A 25,022-nucleotide genomic window follows, 5' to 3' on the forward strand; every position below is an offset into this window, starting at 1 on the left:
GGATATTCTTCGGTTTTAAATTATATCGAATCTGCTTTACCTATTCCTATGCTACTTTTTTTATTAGATCGATGAAACAACGAGTAGAAAACGAAAAGAGGGTGGTTTGAGACATTTTAAAAAGAATATGATTCAACAATATCGTTTGTAATTTTACATCGAATTCATAGATTACCCGTTTCAGTATATCTTTTTTATATTTCGATCTTGTTCTAGTTTTAACAAAGAAAGGCTCTTAATGGTTTAAAGAAAAGCTTTAGCGTAAAATAGAATCAAAAGATCGTCCATATTGTTAATAATTGTTACAACTTTCGATTTTAAGCCTATACAACAATTAGATGACGCATCTGTAGTTCTTCGAATTTCAATCAAAATGTCTTTATTAATACGTTGCGCTTTGTTCCGACGTTTCGTGAACATTAAAATTCACTTATCTACTCTGAAAAGCGCCACGTATGTACCTACTGATAAAAACATGGTGGAAATCCGAGAAACCACAAATATTTTGTGGTCTCTGTAAACTTTGAACGAGTCCAAATAACCCGAAGTACGCGGTAGAGTTAGAAAAGCAGTTAGACGGATCGAGTTTGATCGTTGTCCGATAATTTTTCTGTTTTTTCTTTTAATACGAAAAATGTAGCTTGATTTTACTTTCTGTCCTATTTTTGATGATAATTTATGGTCAATATCGTACATTGTATTTTACTTGTAAAATGTCAAAAGCGAATAAAAGATATTAAAACTTCCGTAGAAACTGGAAAACATTCAGGTGTGGATAAAATGTTAGCACATAATTCTAATTTTGGAATGGTCTAACTCTTAAAAAGCATTTCGATAATTTCGATTGAGAAACCTTTAGTTATAAAAATAGTTAGAAACGAATAAATTAATTCAAATTCTAGTAATTGTTTAAAATATTTCAAAGATTTAATTACGTATCTTTTATTTAATTGATTCGACATTTTTACTTTGATTTAATTTTAAATAAATGTAAAAATACTAATAAACAGAAAAAATTGTTCATCATATCGTAAAACTGATGTTTAATAAAAAATAAAATGTTTAATAAAATATATAAATGTAAAATAAAATAATTAATAAATGTTCTTAAATATTTCAGTAGGCTATCAATGCTCTCAAATATTTCGGATTTTAATGAATAAATTATCAACCCACAAAATGTCATGCATTCCATCATTTATGATTTATACATATGTGCACAGTACACATATGTATGAAACGATATAATGGAAATTATATAAAATCATTTTTTATGTTCCAAACCATAATTATAATTTCATGTTTCCATGTTGGAAAATGCTTTCTTTCGTTAGAAAGATTGTACGTCTTCCAAATCATCGCCGTCAGTGCTTGAAGTCGTAGTAATTAAAAATTAATTGCCTCTGAAAATTACTTGTTTCTACGGTAAATACAACTCGTAATGTAGAGGCTGTTTCCTATCTCGCCGTACAAGCCATTTTCTTCCGCATATATAAACTTGGCTATTGTTTGAACAAGTCGTTCCAGCTTAACAATATAGTACACGTTTCTAGATTATCGTATAAAGCTCATTTTTCACGAGAAACTAGGGAAAGTATCCAAAATTATGATAAACGAGTGCAGAATGTATGATAATACGTTTTTAATGTTGCAATGATAGGTATGTGTAAATTGGAGTAATTATTATTATTGAAATTAATATTTCCAAGGTTGAAATAGATTAGTTTTGTATTATTATCAAATGAATCCTTTATAGTTAATCCTCTACAGCACGTACATCGTTCCCACATTTGTCACTGATTTATATTATAGTATAATATATTAATACTATTATAGAAAATAAAATTGTTTTCACTATTATTTTTATTTACATTTTTATTTAGATACGTAGATATTAATTCTAAATATGTACATAATAACTCATTCTGAGTTACGTAGTTCTGAGAATGATTGAAATTTCATCAAATAAAAGGTCAAAGGACATCCAGAATCTTTGAAAAAATAAGTCAAAATTCATTGTCGATTACTATTGAGCAAATATGGACAAGAAGCGAATTTCAGTTTAATTACAATTTAATCTTTTGTAGAATTTTGTAGGGAATTTAGTTTTTTATATAGAACTCACAATTAAATTTTCGATTTTAATCTTTTATAAAATTTTTTCTTTTAATTTAGTCACAATTTAATATACTCTGTTTAGTTGATATAATAAACACAATTTTTTTTATCCCCTAAGCTAAATAGGTGATAAATCATTTATTATTCTGCTCTGTTATTGATTATTCAAAACGAACGGACGTCATATTAATTATTTAAAAACAAAATAATACAATAACAGAAACTTCATCGATGTTTATTAAGTGAGAAGTTTTATAAAATCACTAAATTCAGAATGTTACAAGAAGTTTGAGTAAAAATCGGAGCATATGTCTTATTTAATTGGTCGTATTAATATTTGTCAAAATAAGAAAGAAAGCAACAAGAGCTGAATAGAAGTTTGCTTTATGATTAGAAGATTATAAAAATATGATTTTTACTTTAAGATTTTCCATAATGCATATGTTTCACGTATCTGTGTTTAAGATCGTATACGAAAACATATATCACGTACTTCTGTTACGCATTTATCTTATCAAATTATTTCAGTTTATGACAATTGCGTAAACTGTTAATAACAATAACATATAAAATATTATATGTGAAAATGTGAAATTATAGATAATATGAAATCGTATAGTTGCAATTTCAAGTGATTGGTTAAGCGTAAGATGTAATAGTTTGTGTCTCGAATAAACAGAATTCTGTTTGATTAAGTTCATGATATGATTCCACGTAGGAGAAGATAAATTTGCAATTGCAAATATGGACAAAGCGCTTATAATTTATTATCGCATAAACTATACATACTAAAATAATTGGAAAAACATTGTTAATCTAAAATCTATCGCTCAATACCTTATCGTAACTATTCGATACACTAAACTTATATCAAACATATTGCTAACATACTTTACATAGTTCTCGTGCAAATTTGCATATTCTATATGCATCGATGCCATATATTTCTTACACATTTACGATGCATAAACATCCGCCATCTACTCATGACAGTGCTAACGAGATTTCAAAATGAGTCGTATAACACGAATAATACATTCTTAAAATATGTCTGCAAATATCTGAATATTCCTGTGTTGTATAGCAAAATAGCTGCGGACTCCGCCATTAAAATGCAATACAGGTAGCCTAATTTCTTCTTTGTTCCATGCAAAAGAAGAAAGAAATACGGCGAACGGAAACGAAAGAGGGCGGTTTAGACAGAGGCAAAAATTCCGTTGGTATTCGTCCTCCTTTCTTGTCGAGACGCGAAACTTTCCAGCTTGAAAGCCAGCAAGTCAATGTGTTTCCTGGCGAACACGTAAAAGTGCGACCATGTCGGCCGAGATTTCCAGCGAAACGAGATCACCAACATGACGTGGAAACTTTTTCCAAGTTGCATCTCGTGAACGTCGCGTCGATTTGTTATGCTTCCTCGTATTCGGAAGTAGTACACAATCAATTCTCATTGAGAATTATAAGTAAATTATTCTGGCGTGGTACTATAACGTGAATAATAAATGATTATCGTATGTTTGATTCTAGCTGAATCTAATGTCTAAATCTAGAGGCTAATGTCTTTTTAGCCTGCGGATCTGAACCGTCGTGCCAAGTAATTGAGTAAATAGTGGGTTTTGGTGGTTGTTAATTTTTGTTATATCCATTACTGAATTTGAATATTTCTTCTTTAACTGTGGATATCTTAAGGTCGCGGTGTATTGTTTCGTTGGTAACATACCAAGCTGCATCTATTAAGGATTTTAAAGTTTTTGATTGGAATCGTCGAAGAATTTCTATATTGGAATTACTCGCTTTATTTTCCCCATAGTTGGATCCCAAAGGTCCAAACAGCTTTTAATACAGCATTAACGAATGTTGAATTATTTAGGAATTTTTAGTATTAGGCTCGGAAAGAATCGTCATAATGTATATAATCTCTTTGAAAATATTCAAATTTCCAATGCTTAAATTTTTCTTTGTATTTGGTATAATATTCGATACAGTGTTTCAAAATATGTAATTGGAAGGTTAATAATTCTTCACTCGCCACATTTAACTCGTTATATATCAGATGATCTAAAGATCTAAAGATCAGCCCTTACGATTTTTCAGGTACTTCCGATAGTCGGACAGAAAAATGTTCCGAAGAAAAGTTTATCAGTTTCTAATTGGCTAAAAATTGCAATGTCAAGAACTTAAAGAGAATTTTACTTCGATAAGAAATTAAGGTATCCTCTATTTTTTTTTAAATAGAACAATATATTTTTTATACGTCATTTCTTAATTCTCTGCAAAAAAAAGTATTAAAGTCGGAAAATAAGCGGTTAAAAAGATATTCTCGCTTTAATGTTGAAAAAATTATGAAACACAAGGAAAAATAGCGTAGCACTTTCCCGCTTTTATATTTCGCTCGTCTTTCATACGATCAATTTCGCAACATCAAAGTTAAAATATCTTTTACACTGATCATTTTTCCACCCGAGTACCTTAATACGTTTTTGGAGAGAATTAAAAAGTGCGTCGAATGGATTATGAAAAAAGTGCATTGTTACGTTTAAAATAATAAATGTGACTCTGAATGTCAATCGAAGTAAAATTCTTTGTAGTCGATTGAAAGCTGATAAACATTTGTTCGAAACATTTTTTTGTTCCACTATCGAAAGTGTCAGAAAAATCATGGGGATTGATTTTTAGACCACCCTATATATTCACTTGTCATCTTACGTGTTTTCCTATACGAACTGTTGCATAATGTATATTTCAGTCAGTCGGATGCTTTGCAATTCTTTCCAACTTTTCAAATACTCCCAATTACGGCAAAAAATAAAAATACATTGAACTCAATTCGTTAAAGAAAGAGTATGTATTGTCAGACTATACATATGCATAAGTACAATTCTACGATTAAGAGAGATTATTGTCGCTATAAAACTAAATGTTCTTGTGATATTAAAAGATTAAATAACTGAAAAGGTATAACTAACAAAGTCTAATTGAAAGTATTATTGCAATATTATTTTTCTAGGGATTCTTTTTGTTTTACGGGTAGCACGACAGGCTTTGTCTCGCGGACATAGCGATCTTCTTTTGTTTTACGGGCAACCATTTTTGAGAGGCACGCATTTTCCCAAACGGACGGACAGAGAGTTACATTAGAGACAGACAAGGTTACAGAATAGTTATTTAAGATTTTAAAGACCGAAGAAGAAAGATCGGTAGCTCAGGACGTTGAAAATCGATTCTCGATTTTCAGACTACAGAATCGATCCCTGAATTATCCCAAGATTTACGATCTTACATAGTTATAAATGTTGTACATTGTTGATGCAATTAATCTAAAAGCTACTTAAAATAGTTGTCGCATACACGATCGATTAAACGATCATACATAAAGATGTAACAGAAAGGAATAATTGAAATTACGTTATTCGCAGTTTTTATAACGGTATTGCTAAAAATAGTTTAAGGATGTATTGGTATAAAAATACGACGATTGAAATGGAAAGGAGGATAGGTAGTCTTCTTATCACAAAATATAAAATGAAATGGAAGTATAAAAATGTATTTCTTGCGGTCGAAATGTTCTTAGTTGTGCGTAAAAATTTTGCAGAATACTTTTGAACTAGGTGCTTGTCTCGATATTTTGAATTAAATTAAAATATCAAAATTGGGAAATCAGTGACAATGGTTCATTCGGAATAAGATATAATTAAAAATGTCGTAAAAAAAATGTAACGATACTGTATCGATATGAATTCAATTACTATTTCAAATAACTACGATTTCAATATCGAATTTGCCAAAATTTGTTCCGTTGGACAGTGGCCATTTATGTATGTACTATGCGTGTTAAATATAAATACGTATATGATATTTTGAAACTTTATTGACATCGAGACAGGATTCGATATCATGCTTATATTGGCGAAAATTTAAATCAATTTGAAAATGTGTATAATACACACAGTAAATTAGTACACAGCCAGTGGAAAGCATTTTATGCATACAATAAACGTTAAAAATGGCATCAGTGGATATTAGAATGGATAAAATAATGGATAAATATAATAAATAATGGGAAAAATACTTTTCGATCTTTACGAAATATGCTGGAAACAACACATCATAGACAAATCGAAACAACTCAGGGACAAACTCAAAAAATTTTATTGGCTCATTGGCCGTCGCTCCAACCTAAGCACACAGAACAAAATTACGCTCTATAAGACCGTGAAAAAAACATGTCTGGACCTACAGAATCCAACTATGGGGAACAGCAAGTAATTCCAACATTGAAATACTCCAACGCTTCCAATCGAAAACGCTAGGATCCCTAATAAATGCACCCTGGTATGTTACCAACGAAACGATCCACCGCGACCTCAAGATACCTACAGCTAAAGATGAAATATACAAGTCCAGAAGCAGAAATAACGCAAGAGTCAACAACCACCACAACCCATTAGTCGGCCAACTACTTGACACAACGGACCAGATCCGCAGACTAAAAAGAAAATACCCTTTAGATTAAATCCTTAGATCCTACTAGAACCAACAATATAAACTATTATAAACCATGTCATTGTATCACGCCAAATGAAGTTACTGAAAATTCTCAACGAGAATTGATTGTAAATATTCTAACAAATAAAAAAAAATAAAAAAAAAAAACGAAATATGTACCTGCACTAAATAGCATCTTGCAGTTTCTACGTACATTTTTAGATTTGTTTCAGACTTTATCAGACGCAATCATGATAGTTGGATTGTAGTGCTAATTAAATTTCAAAATGTTTCGTGCCGCACACGATATATTCATTGAAAGTTTCCATAAATGTTCGAATACTTTTTTGAACCAGCGTAAATTTATGAGATCGTGTCGTGTGTAGCTTTTTTCTAGATTCGTCAATTTCTAAAAACTAAACTCAAAATGTGCGTTCAAGTCGTTTAACATTTGTTGAAACAATTTGCTGCACGTTCATCGCGCAATTAATCGACAATACGGAACAATAACAAGATCGAGCAGCCGCCACATGAAATCAATGAACACGTGCCAATTAACGTGATGTAGTTAATAGTTTCCCAGTCTCGATTGTCTCTCCTAATATTTATTCGTTCCTTATCTCGTGCATCCTGACTACGTATTAATAATCTCGCGCGAATATTCGTAGATACGCGTTCGCACGCGTGCTTCTATTGCTTTAAATAGCACGTGCCTCGAATATGATAAGAGATATACACAGGCCGGCCAGCATACGGAAATTTCGTTCCTTTCATGTTTCAAACATCTCCTATGGCTCTGTGTGTGTTCCATTCGACGAGTCGACAAAGTCAATTCGAACAATACTTTCGACAGAGACGTTTCTTCCGGACAAAGAAGCTTTCAAATAAAACAAAACGAACGCTTTAAAACGCTCTCTCTGTTTGTGTTATATGTATCTTGTAGGGTGTATCGAGACGTAACAAAATGCTGTCGAGCTAAAATTCTCGCGTATGAGACAGGTTGTTTCACCTTTTCAAATCTTCTGCGAACTCGTGCGAGAACTTCAGACTTTCTGGTTATGACTGGATTATAAATTCCTCGAGCGATTCAATGGATTCAATGGATTTATTTATCATGTAAGCTATAGCAGAATAAGACGTCCAGAATAAAAGTCGATTTTATCAAGCGATTCGATGGTTTACCGAAAGCAAACGTTACAAACCTATTTTCATCACTTTGTCTAAATTTTGTTCAACTATTTTGTGCATCTTACCAACGAGTTTGAAAAAGGTTGAGAATAATAGTTATGCCAATATGTTGATATTGTAAATACAACAAAGTAAACGCTCTGAAACTTCAATATTAACTCTATATTTTTCAGCATCTTTTAGCGCTTTTCAATTTTTATACTTGGGATTTGTAACGAAAAAATTTAAAAAAAATTTTTCTAACCTAGATCACTCGTTTACAATGTGCTCCAATTTTTTTAGAATTTTTACATACCATCAAGTAGAAAAAATAGGAAAAAGACGGTAAATCCGAATTTTGCCTATAACGACACTTCCGGTTGAGATAAAGGGTTGAAAATTGGTTTATGATGCATCGATGGTGCATCATATGGTACCATCGCTTCAAGGCCACTTTTGACCCCCTCGTCTCGTTATACTTTTTGGATTAAAGTTGGCCGCTTTCTTTGCTTTTTCTCAAGCTTCTTTTGCCGATGCATATCAAGTGAAGTAGACGAAGAGTTTGCTCAACATTAAATGTAGCGAATCAGTTAAAATGACTAGTATCTGATTTTTTTTATTTTTCTAATCATCATAATCGCACAAGTATTCTTGGTAATTACATATTAACGTTTACTTTCATTGAGATAGGAACATGACTAATATTAGTCAATTATTTTCGTTATATCGCTATAATACTAATTAACTATGTACATATTTAGATATTGTATATTTATTTTAGATATTATGTATTTATATACGTGTTTTAAAGTTTTAGTGTCGAAAAAGAACATTCTATTGCCGATCTTCGAAAAAATCAATTTCTTGTATTCTTTTTGAAAGAATATATTTCAAAAACGTACGTACCAAATTGTATACTGAGATTCCTAAAATCAATGCAACGGTTGTATGTTGTAACATAAAATTCCTTAAATGTAAATTTTTCAAAATCATATTTTTTTCTAAAGATCTCCTATCGTTAGAAATTCGAGCAGTAAGTAAATTCCATTTTTCCCTTAATCTAATCAGCGATCCATTCGATACACCTATGACGTCTTAAGATTTACTCGATTGGTTCCAAATTTTGAACGCAATTCTAGGTGTTTCAATCATATCAAATTTATTGTTTCATACATCAAGCTTACTCTTTTTTCCTCTACATTGTTTCGTTTGTTGCAAAGCGTCTTCTTCCAAAAAAAAAAAGAAAAATCGATGATGAAACTTCATTTTCTGTAGTCAAAGTCTAATTAAGACTCTTTTTGCTCCCTGTTTTACTTCAGATTGGCAAAATGATCAGAATTACGAGAACCGCAAGATTCTCTTTCGAAACAAGTATTCTTGAAAGTTTATACTATCGCCAACTTTGATTACTCCTTCTTAGAAAAATATATGAACGTTCATTGTAATATTGATTATAAATGCAAAATAATGATAGACATAGTTATATAGTCTTTTTGCTATAACTTTCTAAAACAGCACAAAAGAAAAGAGTTGAAAAGAGTTGAAATACTAAAAAGATTAAGAATTCGCTTTCTATGGTAGATTATCTACTTAGATAGTTTATTAAAAGAATTTAGAATCAAAAATTCCATGATTGATGATGAATCTTTCCACGTTGACAAATTTTCTGTTGAAAAAATTAAGAAAAGGGATTGAGATGCCACAGAGGTAAAAAATTCTCATTTTACTGTTATAAAGACAGTTATAAATAAAACGGCTTTCCGTGCTAAAAGCTTTGGTATGAAATCGCGATATATCCGTCGTTTGCAAAATATTTGCCTTTACAGAAATCAGAAAAATTCAGAATATTAAGTATAAAGAGTATTAGTTTTTGTTTATTTAATTTAAAAGAGTATTATTTTTCAAACTGTTTCGAATATACTGTAGTTATAAAGAGCTTTGAAAAATAGCTAAAAGGCCTTTGTAGAGTATAAAAATTCCGGTTGAACCGCGAATAAGATATCTTTATATTCAGTAACCCTTTCGATTAAGAAAAACTGCTTTCTCTCTCTCTCTCTCTCTCTCTCTCTCTCTCTCTCTCCCTATCGCGATAGTGTCTTTATTATTACTTTTAAGAATATTCATCTCATCGAGCTAATTCGACGTATGGTAAGGTAGATTTATTCATGAAATTTACGTTTAGATTTATATTTATTCATGAAATCTACGCTTCAGAATGAAACATAGAGTTTGTTCGTTTGTATTCCAAGAGGGCAATTGAGAATTTCTGTTTGAAGTATGATAAATGCAAGCTTTGAGATAGATGGTAGTTATGGAAAATTGATTGAATTGTTGTTGTGTTGTTATATGCAGGATCGTATTGCATACTATTTTCTGAATTTATTGTATCTTTTCTTCTTAATAAAAATGACAATTATTCCACATACATATATTTTCCCCATATTGACTGCCTATCCAAATCTCAACTTTCTACGAATGCCTCTCATGAATACGTCTTTAATATTTCCCCACTTATTAACCAACTTTTTAAAATGTTTATTTTCTTACAAATACTTAAGTAACTTATATAACTTAATAGATCTATGTTACAGTTATAGAATTGGACATATTGCAATTGTAAGAAAAGTTTGTAAGGCTATTTGGTTCTACTTTAAAAAAAAGAATGTTTTTTTGTATCTTTCAAAGAGAAATAGTTAGAAATATCTGTAATAATATAAAATAATATAAAATAGTATAAAAAATAATATAAGAAATAATATATGAAGGTTTCTACAATGTATCCAATTTTCGAAAATGTGTAGATCACAAGCACGTGAGAATAATAAAACCAGAAACGTCCACGCATTGCATTACAATTATAAAAAATATTCTTCTGTAGTACCGTTTGGAATAATGGATTATTATATTTCAAATTATATATAATTAATATAATTTTATGTAATTATTATATGAATTAAAATTAATATTATAATAATAAATATAATTAAATTATATATAATCGCTCAAATTACAAAATCAATTGCATAGATATAAGAGCTGCTAGAAAAGAATCTGACAGTTACATTTTTGAAAGAATTGAACCTTGTAAAAAAAATTACAAATGCTCTGAATATTCCTAAAAATTAGCCACGTAATGGAACGGAATACAGCGAAAATACATTAACATAAAGAAAGTATTTTTAATTACCGACTAACTCGAGCCCGTTGTTTTGTTGGAATATGCATTTTATCGAATAAATGGAAAGTTTCCCGTAAGCCGCTGAATATAAAATTACCTTTTGCTGTAGATGGTATAAAGTGTTGTTGCATTTTACATAATGCGAAGTACGAAGTAGAGATGGCTATCAGTAAGAAGATTTAATTATAAAGGGATTGCATAATGAAACTTGTACTGAGAATCGAGACAAGGAGATTTAACCGTAAAACAAATAAGAAACAACCTTGCGGACTATTTTGTTAGTGATAATGCCCTGACAGAACGAACACATTCAGCGTAATGTCGACGAAGAATTACATCGACATAACGGTAGTTATTTTGTATAAAGCAAATAAAATGTACATATGTTTGAATTCGTATATATCGTAGAGAATTATGTTTTTTATAAAAATGTTAAGATATTGAAAAATGCTGATAAATATTGAAATGATCGTCAATTTTAGCATTTTCCTGCAACATGTATTTTTTGAGAAGAAAAAGACTTACTGGCGCAAATTTTCTCAGCTTCGGATATTTCTCCGATATTCGAATATAAGTTTCTTTATACTTGTAACCGAGTCAAATTATTTTTACTTTTGTCATGGTATGGAATGTTGAATTGTCATGGTATAACAATTCGATAAACAATTTCTTTGATAAACAATTCCGTGTTGAATGAATCCGTTCCGCTTCTTTTCGCCATTACACGTCAGTACGATCGTTTTACAATTTGGCAAAGGGCATACGATCATTGCGATATCGCTTGTTCAATTGCAGTGTCACAGGCGTCGCAGTACGCGAATCGCATGCTCGTGTGTATTGCACGATTAAAAACATATGCATACGTATACCTATCGAATCGTACACCGTCACCGTGACGGTGTCGCGACGCCCGTGTGCATCGGCCGTAAATAGACCGTCGAACAGCGAGCGAAGCGACTATCGCGACGGCACTGATTGTGTACACAGTTACACATATACTCGTATGTATAAGTAGAGTGTAAAGCAGTAATATATTTTTCTTAATAACTTGAAAATTATCAGTTTGCTGCATTTCGGACCACCACCGTTCTAATTCTTGAGACGGAATCTTTCGAACAAGGTGTCATACGCTTTTAATATTCGTCATGGCAGCAACCGAAGTAGTATCAAATTTTATTCGTTCCCCTAAGCAATTCGTTCCCCTCGGACAGCTCGAAAATGTAAAAAATTGTGAAATTTTACGTACAAGTAAGCCATCCGTAATATTTTTCGTTGCTGCCATAATTCGATTTTAAGGGGTGGAATCGCTCCTTGAAGAAAAATTCAGAATTTTCTATCTGAAGCGAAATATTCCAAAAACGGTGAAAGATATCTACGAAAAAATGTAAACGAAAGTTGCACCGTTTTATCCTATTTACTTAACTATGTAAACAAATTTTTGAAAAATTCACGATTTTCGAGTTACCGCCCTCCCTTCCCCAAACCACCCCTTAAAAAAATGTCGTTTACTATACATACTGAAATACCACTGAATACCTTCGTTTCATATCTGTAAATGACTTATATGTTAACATTTCTTCTTTAAATAAATAAAACCATTAATTATAATAAATAAAACCAATTTTAATCAATTTTAACGCTTCTCTTTAATAAACTGATTTCATAACGCAATACTTGAATAATTTACATTATTTAATAGTTTACACGAAGATTATCAACATCAAATCTAATTACAACGGTATAACACTTTTTACTAATAAAGTTAACATTTAAACATTGAATTCCCTTTTTGCATACTTTTGCATAACGAAGAGTTGTATTATAAATAATAAACGATAAAAGCAGCGAAAATCGTGGTTTATAATTGGTACCATAATGATATTCCTCATAGAGACGTAAATAGTCTTTCATTACAAAAGTGACATATTTATTATTTTGTGCCTGGAAACTACGATTTGCGGACAGCATTGATTTTCTGTTATCATTTGAAGAAAACCGATGCAGAATCGCATCGAATGCTTGTCGAAGCTTACGGTGAGCATGCTCTTGGTAAATCACAGTGCTTTGAGTGTACTCAAAATGTACGAAAATGACTCGATGACAGGTTTGCCTCAAAAGAGCGACAGTTTTTTTGGCGTGACATCCACCAATTGCCAGACAGGTGGGAAAAATGTATAGCTAGCGATGGGCAATACTTCGAATAAAACATTTTTAATCATTTTCATACAATAAACGTGTATTTTCTATGCAAAAATTCCGGTTTCATATTTACATACCTGGTAAACAAATATATGGAACTTTATTTAACAAAAATACCGATAGCTTGAAACGACTAGAAATCTCCTAAAGAAGAACGACGAAAAATTTCTTTCCAGCATTACACGCGCCCATTGAAATAGTTCAACTTTGTTCCGAGAAGTATTTTCATACAATCGTAAATAAGATTTAACCGAGACACCCTGTATAGATCCGAAATTTGCTATCCAATCCCTTCAACGTCTAACCACCAAGACGTTGGCAACGAACTTTATAATCGTTTCGTTGCACGTATTTCATTTCAACCGTGGGATTGTCGTCAGAACCTCGTTCAGATCGTCTTTCGTTCGTTTATTCGTTCGTTATTGACGTTCTATCTCATCCGTGTGTTCGCTTGCTCGGCGTTACGCCGATATCATTATTGGAACGTGACACGCCTGTTCCTCTCGACACGGTGACGCACAGTTTACGGAAAGTTCTGTAAGGTAGCAAGATCGTAACGCAATAATCCAGTCGATAAAATGACGGAACTTGTTTGGAATCTGTGATACTATGCGACACTCGATCGAACCAACGATTATTGAGTTTTTACACGTTGAAGCTTGTTTTAATGTGATTTGCTTTTAGCGCTAGAACTACTAGCATCAACCCGTAATTTTTTCTCCCATTTTATGACCATATAATAAATGATATAGTTCATACAAATGCGCAAATTGTTAATAAAGATATGTCCTCAAAGCGGTGGAATTATTAGAATCGTCGAAATTTTTCATACAGTTTTTAATTTTTCATACAGTTTATATGAAAATGAAATATATGTTAAGAAACAGAACTTTTGATGCTAGAATTACTCGAATGATTAAAATTACCAATTTATAATTCCTTTATAAAAGTTTGAGGAATATACAATATAGTTATATAGTTTATATAAATATAGAAAACCAATTTAGACTATTATCGATTATTATATCGACTACTATTAATAATTAATGAAATGATCATTTTTGTTACAGATTAAAAACATATTAGTTCTGAGATTATTAACTGATTTTCGTACTTCTATTCCATGTTATCAAAATTTTGTCTTGCTTCGACTGTGCAATTTCAAATTTCTGCTGAATATTTATGTAGCTTTTTCTAAAATTTGATTCAATATAGAATATCGATAAAATGAACGTAAATTTTTCATAATATTCCATGTCTGAAAAATATCATTATTTCAATATTATTTGACGATATTTAATCATATCATCCATAACTAAAAATTGCTGTTTCAAGAATAATTTCTCTCAACTGCTTAACCTAAGTAATACTATTTTCAGTATCCCTGAATACATAATATTTGATAAAATTAGTTGAGATTCCAGTTTCTATATTAAAATCAAAATCGAAGATATTAGAAGATAGAAATACCTATGTTAAACTAACAAATATTAAATTATTAAAGCTTGTATATAAAAATAACCTAATAATATTAGAACGCAAATAGGTTACATTCATAAATAAAAGTTTCATGTCGTGTAATTGTAATTGGCTTAAACATGGCTAAACGATTTTGCGACAGATCCGACGAATATTCTATATCCGGTGCATTTTTCAAAGCCCTTTATCGAACGATATGTGTAAACATTTCGGTTGACAGCAGGAGCAAACTTCTGCTGGATTTCATATGTATAAATCCTGGTGGACGCAAACATTATCAATTTTATTCTTTTTTACTTTTTTATTTTTTATTCTTTAAAGTATCGAGATACTTTATTTTACACAGCATACGAAAATAAGAATCGTTTGGCATCGTTTCATGGACAGTCCGGATATCTCGTGATCGGAAAAATCAATTTGCTGAAGTACAAAAAGCGAAAGGAAGAGAAATTGATCGTAAATAGGTTTGTTTACGTACCGTCTGGCCATGAGAATATGCATTGTCATCGACGATGCATTTTTTCGGGAACGATTCTTCCGTCGTTAATTCATTTCCGGCATCCTCTTGGACGTCAATGTCTACTTGTCCAAGGAGAACCTGCCCGGTCGTTCTTGCTGGAACTAAAAAGTTGAAATCAATGTTAGAGAACGAAGTCGGCGGACGAAGTGGCGACTGAAATTGAACGAAACCAATCTTTTGATCAGCTTTTTCACCAATCAAAATCAATGGCTAAAGGCAAACTTTTTATCCTTTGATCATATCGTAGGAATAATTTTAGAAGAACGAACGTCGAGGAGTATTTTACTTTTATGGGATGATGAATGATGGATTATCTAGAATTTTCAGAAGTAGGAGAATTTCGCGAAATGGGAATTCTCTGAACGGAGAAATGGCAGGAAATAGTTAATTCGTGTATTCGTTAGAGAAATAAAATTATTGGAAAACGTATACGACAGGAAAGATTTAACTCTATCGTCTTCTTTCGGTCATTTTTTAGCCAATTGTACCTTTTTAGCGTTAAAAATATTTCGAGTTTGAACTACATACGAAAAGAAAATTTGTTATTGAGATGCGTGATGTTTTGTAAATTTTATGTCGAACATTTCCTTAAAGTATTGCGAATCATTTTTATCTGCCAAGGTGAGAATGAGATTGAAGTACAAAAATTCGAGGTTAACAATATAGGAGTTAGCGATACATTCATATAAGTTATGTACAATATGTCCGTTTTAAATGTGTACACACGATTATTTCTTTAAGTAACAGAAATGCTAAAAAATGTTTCAAATGAAAGCTTTTCGACTTTATGGAAGAAACTTAATAAGATATTTCGATTTTTTTTACATTCTTATTTGAAAAAATTTCAACGCTAACGTACCTTTTCTAAATTATTATTACTGTTATTATTAAAGAAAAAAATTATTGTATAAACGTGCTACATAAAAATATAATTTAATTATATAATTATAATTATAATGATTATAATAAAGAGAATAATCACCAACGACTCTTTTAGCAATTAGTACATATATACTGTAGTATAGTAAAAAAAAACCGGATTAGAGACCGATCAAAACAGTGTCGTCTGTCCTTCGGTTGTTAGTTTACATAGGGAAAAAAGCCTATGTGACTAAGGTTACCTAGTTCTTGCGAAGCGTTGGCACGAAGAGATTAAAGAGAGGAAAAAATAACGCTATGGAGAGGGACGATTTGGGTTCAAAGAGTGTTGATCGAGAGGTCAGAGTGTGTGAATCGAGAAGTGAGAGTGAGTCGAGAGGTCGGAGTTAGTGGAGAAGTCGAAGAGTAAAGTTGCAAGAGTTGCTAGCGTTGTGGAGTTGCGAGAGCTGCTAGCGTTGCTGAGAGATTGAGTCGTTAGCGTTGTCGAGTTGCGAGAGTGGTCGAAGTAAAATAAGATTGTTGCGTTTAGTTCAAGTTAAACAACCAACGTTTTCTGTCTAATTAATATCTGTTTAATTTATTTATTGTAAATAAATTATAAATAGTACGAGGAAAAATTTATACCTAAATGTCCCCGATAATACAATAGTTGAGTCGCGGTAGAGTGCGCCAACGAGAGTCGTAAATTCTATATTCTATATTTATACTATAAGGTATTTTGTTATATTACATTTATTTTGCTTAATCAATCATGGCTTACTCGTATTACTCAGTCAGTATAATATATCACGGTATTTATATATAATTTTAAGTATGTATAATGACTCTTCTTTATTCATTTTCTAGCTATCTTTTGATAGATATTTATTTACAATTAAGAAAAATTATTCGTGTACTCTTCGTGTTTAATAATATTCATGAAGAATAATGTTAATATAATTGCACACTTCATTAATATTTCATATTTGATCAATCTTCTTACACACTTGCCTGTCTATTTTTTTATAGGCGTATGTGTCTGACTATAAAGCTGTCTCTTCTACTTGATCTTATGGTTGAAACCTGTTCTTCGTCATTTCAATTTAATGTATCATTTAGTCTCGTTTGTACACTTGAAGTGAAAAATATTAGCAAAATTTTACAGAGAAGAAGTTATAACCTATTAACTTATTATTCTGTTTGACGTAAAATTACGAAACTGTAAAATCTAACTTTATAATCTGCAGTTTGTAACTTGTCTATTTAATGATATTATTAATTAACAAATTATTATGGAAGATTCTTCTGGTGTCCATATTAATAGTAATATAAGTAGTTAAATTTATCAGACTAAATTAATTTTTTAAAAATAAATTCCTTATATTTATAGTATTCTTAATATATTAATGTAATATAACTAAAGGAACTACATCGGTACAATTAATCGATACGCCTTTCCAAGTATCTACCTCTTTAAAGGACCACGGACTTATCTTAGGGCCACATGGCCCATTGAAATTTTCTATCCCTTCTGACCCTTCGGCACTTTCATTTTCTACCTGCATTGTAGTTCGTACTCCTAGCGAGTTCATCGGTTTTGTTAAATGATTATTCCATGGTATTACACTCGGCCATTCTGATATAAACATCTGACCTCAGTGTGCTTACCATCATTAGTTTCACTTATAGCACTGTCTTCATCAATGACCCACAACTTTATATAATCAGCCGCCGTGAAAGTCGTTTGCGGTTCTTCGTGCTCGCCTTCTCGCTGCACCGTGTAGCGGTCATTCAGTAAAATCACATAATACTGTCCAAGGAACTTCGGGTGGAATCCAGGACCGGCTTGCGTACACTGTCGTCTTCTTGCGTTTCTTGTTAAACGCCCTGACTGATGGTTCGCTTTCGCACCATCTGAAATTTTCTCACGACTATTCCGTTCTTTGGCCACGTTTTAATCTGATCATCGACTTCGACTTTATCCGAAGAAGATAGTCTTCGCGGTCTTTCATAAACAGGAATGTCGTCTTGCTGAATTAAATTCATTTTAGCTTCTAGTTCTCGTGCCTCTACTTCTACTCTACTTCTTCTCTATTTTAGACACTTTTGGAAATCCGTTATAATCTTTGCCATCTATTTTACGAATGGAAATGTCTCCGTCTTTTATGTTTATTTCGATGGTAATTAGAAAGTCTGTACCAATGATCAACGAATATCGCATCAAGGTATTTGACACTATATGTGCCATTTATAACGTACGTCACATCATCTATCACAACGTTTGTCGAAAATTGTCCAGCTGTACAATTACTTTCGGACCCGATGTCGCGAAATTTTGTTCGCATCAAAGTCAACTCGCTACTGGTGCCTACTAACTCGGTCAATTCACAATTTTCGATCTTAACGTCTCTACAACGCTTCGTCTGTAATGATTGCGACGCATCTTTAGGGGATTTACTCGTGTTATCTGCATTGCGATGCAATGTGTCCGTATTTCTGGCATGTGAAGCATCTAACACCTTTGATTCTCATCGGACAGTTCACAATCAGATGATATTTATTTCCGCATAGAAAGCACCGTCGTCCTCTCGTCCTCTTGAATTTTTCTTCGACTCGCTTACTCCTCGTCTTTGCGTTTTCCTTCATGGCCTCGTACAGGGCAAGCTTCTCTTTTAACTCGTGAATATTCTTGGCGCCGTATAGTACCATTTTGTTGGTTTCCTTGTCACGAATTCCGTCGATGATGTATTTTATTACGGAAGAACTTTCCATATTCACTTGTTTAGCTATGTAGAACATTTTACAGACATACTCTTGGTATGTCTCGGTTTTCCTCTTGGTTTGACGCGACAGCTCCTTATGTACGTTGTACGAGTCTACTTTTTGCGCAAATTTGGTCACATCGCGCTCTTCTTCATTTTCTTCCCCTTCGTCTCCTTCGTCCTCACCGTACTCGATTTCAAGGGCGATGGAAACTCTTAGACGATCTCGCAGTTCTTCCTGTTCACCATTTGTCCTTAATCTTCGTTTTCTGAGTTCGTCTTTCAGCTCCGTAACTTCCATTGTTTTGATTCGCTTCAGCTTATCGTTAACAACGCACCCTTCTTCAACCTTAACAACGTTATTATACGCGTTTGATCCTTCGCTCATTGTGGACAATGATTCAGCTCAATTCCAACTCAATTTCACAATTATGAGGTGGTATTTGGCGTAGGGTGCCAAAGAAATACTCGGCGATATATTTATTTAACGGGCCTTACACTCGTTTCGTGAAATTCTCACTATTTTCGCTTTTCGGTTACAACTACACTTTCTCGCTTCGCTGTTAAAACTCGAATGTTTCTTTGATACAATTCGTTTCTTCTGTTGTCCCTCGGCATCCCCACTACGCGCGCATCCGTTAGACGTCCACGACCGTTGCCACGAACGGTTGCCTTTCTCCAAATATTCGGCCGAAGCACCGTAGGGATATCGATGGCTCATTAGGCATGTCGACCTTACGCTTCGGTGATATATTTTACATCGAAGAAACCGTCGGAAAGTTCCGTTGTCGGGTGCTGTTACAATACCCCCTTACCAGTGATAACGATTTTGTTTCGCACGGGTGGATCTTACGTGCTAGACTTATCTAAACCCTGCCTGGAAACAACCAGGAAACAGGTTACAAGGATAAAAAACTTGCTGTAATTCAAAGACAAAGTCAAATATGTAGAACATATGTTAATACGAACTTTTTTCACTGGTTTGATCAGTTGAAACCACTTAAAAATATTTCCTACTTATTCTGGAACACTCTGTATCGCTTGTACTGCTGGTTGTATCAGCGTTGTAGAATGATAAAAAAAGAGAATACAGTATGTTTGTTTTGTAATGTGCGATAAATACTAGCTCGAAAGTTATTTAAAAATGGGGAGGAACATACAAAAAATATAGCCAGGCTTCTGGCCTCCATTTCGAAATCGCTTTTCGTCGACACAGCGGATAGCTGAACCGTTTTAATTTTTATCATGCAAACGTCGATAAAACAAAGTGTTTTTATTTTCTATGAAAAAGAGGAGCCACGAAAGTAACGTCAATAATGAATTCTCGTTGTAAAGTTATTACATTCTGTGAACCTATCGATTAGGTATAATTTATTTAAACAAGGAATATCATCAAGCGTGGTACGCCGATTTTGACGAAATTGTAGATTGATAGCCAATGACAGTCATGAATATTTGGCACGTATCTTTCTTCATCGCTACATTTACGGATCGCTTGATAGACATTCTTTATTCAGGATAAAATCCATATTAGATCGTAAAATTTTGTTTTAACACCATAGATGAACATCTTGTTCGAACAAGCTTAAATAATAATTACTCTCGTTAATTTGTAAAAATATCAAAATTTTGATTTATCTATTGTTACGTCGCGTGAAAAAGTCCGCGCGACGTACCTTAATGTCTGACCGTCAAGACCCAAGCGTCGTTAGAGAAACCCTCAATAAACCTAAGGCCCACCATAAACCGAGTCTCATTAGCTTACAGGAACCTTGAATCCTGCAAGTATTTTGGGTTTATAGCTGGTACTTAAAAAGGTCCTTAGGTCTATTGAAAGCTCTTAAAGATTACGGACAAAGCTGGTAATTATAACGGGAAAAACTGTTAATTAATGATATGGAAAACCAGGCATTTATAGACTAGAAATGTCTGGATTTTCCCACGAGTCATGCCGGTAGGATGCTTCCATATCCCAACTTCAATCGTTAACGTCTTAGCCAATGGGTAGCGCGGATCCTTGTCTTCACCTTTCCTAACGAAAAGTATGAACAACGAATCAGCTTACTTCGTTCAAAACCTCTCTTATCCCGAGACGTCCACCGTAAGTCCCACAGGCAGACACACAACGGAATTCCTACGGCTCTCACGGTGCCTAGAGCTCTCACAGTCAGTCGTTCGAGTCAGTACGAGTCAATTCAAGTCACACAGTCGGAGTCAAGCAGTCGACGTCTCCTCATTCGGGTCATTCGGTTGATTCTGTTGATTCGATTCTGTCAAAGTCGGATCTGATCAATCGTCACATCTATTACGACACGAGAGCCTTCCTCTATCAGATTGGCAGTCAGAATCTGAGCAAGATCCAGGCAATCCTCATACTCAGCGACGTTACTATTGTGTTTGATTAAACGAAGTTGTTGGAGAAAAATATAATCATAACACTGCAAATCACGGAGTTATATTAATTCAACCACCCTTATTGTCTTAACGGAAATCAGGGGATCGATCTACTCGCGGCGTCGATTATTATAATCGTAACGGGAATTTACGACTCCCGTTGACGTGTTTCCTCGCGATTGCGTCTCCCCGCGATTGGTCGAATTTACATCTATATTTTGAGTTTAGATAGTTTATACCAACAAAATTTCACGAAATAAGAAAAATTAGAAAAAGAAGTTTCAATTGTTAATATATTATTTAAACACATTGATCTTTTCAGGATTTGTCACACAAAACTCGTCTACTGACGCAATCCCTCTATTTCTAATAGTTATCGAGACGCAGAAAAATACAAGGAAAGAACGGCAACACATCCAAACCAGCTGGCTGCTGAAGCGAGCAAAACTCTCATAGAAAGAAGACTAAAAAGAACTGAACTCGCTAAAGAAATAAAACAGTCAATCTCGAAGATGGTATTCCGCTGGGGTAGCCATCCACGTGTTATTTAGCAATTAAGTTAGAAAAATTTACCAAATGTCCAGCTGGACAAATTGTAAAGTACAAATTAAATAATAATAACAAAAAATGTCTAAAGTCCGAATTTTTTACCTTACTCACGAAACGTTCGAACTACGACGCGAGGAAATCACCGGTTATTTGTTAATTTCGTGATTTCTTGTGTCTCCCACGTGACAATGGCGTTCACGGTTCGCGATATCAACCACTCAGTTGCAACCTGACTGATAGTCATCTAGTTGAGAATTCGCATCAATGTCATCGTGTATCTTCATTAATTTATAAAGAACAAGATCTTTCATCTTGTGGATAAATTGCTGCCATGCATGATTGATGTCATGTCTTTAGGTAGAGCGATTTTTGTATAGTAGATTTTAATATATTCTGTGTCACATCCACCAGCATCGAAACATTTATCTTATATTTAGCACTTTCGAGATGAATTTTTCATCTAATAACGAACGCAAAAGTATAATGGTACTGATTATAATGCACTAAAATAAAGAACAAAAAATTAGTCATGATTATAAGAATAGAATATGTAGTTTCATTTATAATGAAAGACAGAAGGCTAAAAAGGAAGCACCCAGCAGACCTCACAAAGGATATAACCTAGCAAACGCGAGGATGGTACCCCGCTGGGGATAGCCACCAACATGTTAATAAAACTGCTAAAAAAATTCGACCTAATGTCCAAAATGGACAAATTGCGAATAATAAGAAATAAATATAAAAAAAAATTTATAATGAAACGCAACATATTATAATATACCTATATTATACCCAGCAATTTTCTTAAAATTGCTCTTCAGAAGAAAGATTAGAGCTGCTAATGTATTAAATTGTGACTGTATTCGAGATTAATATCATGTTACTAGAAACTGGAAATATTCACAAAAATGTCGTAACAATATATAACAGGAATATAACAAATAAAAATTGTCATTGACGATAACTCGCATGAAATGTATCAATTATTATTCGTTCTCTTTTTCATAGTTTACTAAAGCGTTTAATTACTCAAATGGAGAGATGCTTTGATTTTTCCGAAGCTTCTAAAAAGTAAATATATAGTGTTAAATGGAACTTGTTAGAATTAATAATGTCTAGAAATTTGGTTGGTAATTCTTTTCGATTCTCTCTGTTCTCCTTTCTTTTGGAGTTACGCTATAATTTTTTTCTCCCATTCCTTTCGAATCGCTTTATTCTTGTTCGTTATGGGAAAAGTTTCCACCGCTGCATGCGAAACGCCATTATCCTGGAAGTTCCACGTTACTCGATTTTTTGCAGCAAAATTTACTTACTACCAGCTCGTCGTCTAATGCTTTTCTCATGGCTCCATTTCAACTAGCTGGTTAACGACGCTTTTATCGTTTTGCAGAATGAATTTTTAGGAATTCTCTTTGGATATAGACTCTAAGGTTGCTTTTCTCTCTGATAATGGTCGGTTTTTAATTGTTTTTAACGAAGTTCTAAACTGTTGTAAGATTAAGTGACACGAAATTTGTCTTTGCGTTCTTTGTTATTAATAGTATCTGTTTAATTATATTATTTTTCACTCTCCTATTTCCATGACAGTCGTATGATTACGTATTTAGAATTATGAATTCGATAGATGAAACAGATAGGTTTCGAATGGAATTTACAAATAATTCTTATTGATAATTACTGATTATTAATATGAATTTTTTAATAATTCAAAATATTTATATGGATCGATTATTTATTATGTAATCGAAACAAAATTACAGACAGATGCATGTGGTTGTTAACTAAATAACAAGATTAAACGATATTCTGTCTTTTCTTTGTTGGCGATATTTCCAGGAATAACAAAATATTTTTAACAAAAACTTGGAGAAATAATAAAAATCTCCAGGATTTATTCAATTGTCTTGAAAGATGAAATTTTTTATATTTTCTAATCATTTATTGTTTAATAATTAATCGTTCTTTCTGCATATTAGATCATACTAATTCTAAATAATTGATATTAAAACAGAAAGTTTAATATATATATTACCATTTGATAACGTATCTGTATTTCTTAATACACACTTAATTAACACTTGCTTTATCATATGCTCAAATGAGATTATATAATCAGAATATAAAACACAGATGTAAGCAAATAAATGCATAAATCAGTAAGTAAACAAATAAATGAAATAACAATTAACAAACGAACCGTCTCTTTTCATTTCACAATCTTTGTACACAATATTCTGAATGTACCGATATTATTCGTAATTTTGTTTCTTTTAAATGTCAGTTACGCTAAAATATGTTAAAAATTATGCTATACGATCAATAAAACGAGCAATTTACTATATTCTCGCAATAATTAATTTGCCATATATTATATATATTCTACACATAATTATTTTCAAAGAGTAAATGAGACAATGAGATAGACTTTTTGATCATAATAAATAATAAATAATTATAATAAACAAGTCAATAATTCCAGATTACCTTATTCCGCTGGGAAAATCATCTCTTTAAGGTTCGATTGAATTTTGCAGGACTCAAAAGGAACAACCCAGACTTAATAATGTAATTTACACATATACAGCAAAAATTCTTATTATACTTATAAAACTTCGGACTAGGCAATTTTTGGTAACGGACATAATTTTCAGGAAATAAAAGGGGGAATTGAATTAATAAGGAGAAGAGAATAAAGAGAAGAGACATAAAAGAAAGATACTCGGAAAAATTGGAGCGATTTAAGACTGATTGCTGATACGAGAAAACGATAAAAAGCAAGACTTTCAACGTTGAAAGAGAGACCAACAGTGCTACATTTCCATTCGCGCGATTCTTGACAATACGCCCAGGACGATTTACATGAATAAAAAGAAAATAAAACGAGACGAGAATGTTACAGCGGGAAGAAAAGGAAGTATAAAAAAATGAAGGCCGCTTCGAAAATCAACGAACCAGCGTAAAACAGATTGCAGAATGTCAGGCTTTCTTTCGACACGCACAATTTCCTTCGAACTCGTCATTTTGTCTCATTTATATATTTCCGTATTTTTCTTCCCCTCATTGAATATTTACGTCGAGTTATATTTACTTTCGTGCAACGATCAACCACGGAGCACATTATGCGAACAACGTCAAATTTTATTACAATTACGTGGCGGCAGTTTTATAGAATAGCAATAATTTTGGACGGTCCTGATAGAGAAAGAAGGAGACGTTCCTTCGCGTGTCTTTCTTAGTGGTTTGTTATTAACCGAAGCGAGTGGGTGATGTTATGTAATTTCATTTTATTATTCAATATAAAAGTCTCTATTGTTAG

The 25,022-nt window shown here is 32.7% G+C and overlaps 1 protein-coding gene across 1 annotated transcript in view; it reads right to left on the reverse strand.

The window, feature by feature from the left end:
- LOC126918026 (uncharacterized) overlaps nt 1-25,022 on the reverse strand; it is a 225,483-nt gene that overhangs the window by 23,860 nt on the left and 176,601 nt on the right. Inside the window, exon 2 of the mRNA XM_050725580.1 lies at nt 15,102-15,244. Within this exon, the coding sequence (XP_050581537.1) occupies nt 15,102-15,244 (143 nt within the window). The remainder of the gene's footprint in view (nt 1-15,101; nt 15,245-25,022) is intronic.

Source organism: Bombus affinis, chromosome 1, assembly GCF_024516045.1.
Source record: "Bombus affinis isolate iyBomAffi1 chromosome 1, iyBomAffi1.2, whole genome shotgun sequence".
Classification (NCBI taxonomy): domain Eukaryota; kingdom Metazoa; phylum Arthropoda; class Insecta; order Hymenoptera; family Apidae; genus Bombus; species Bombus affinis.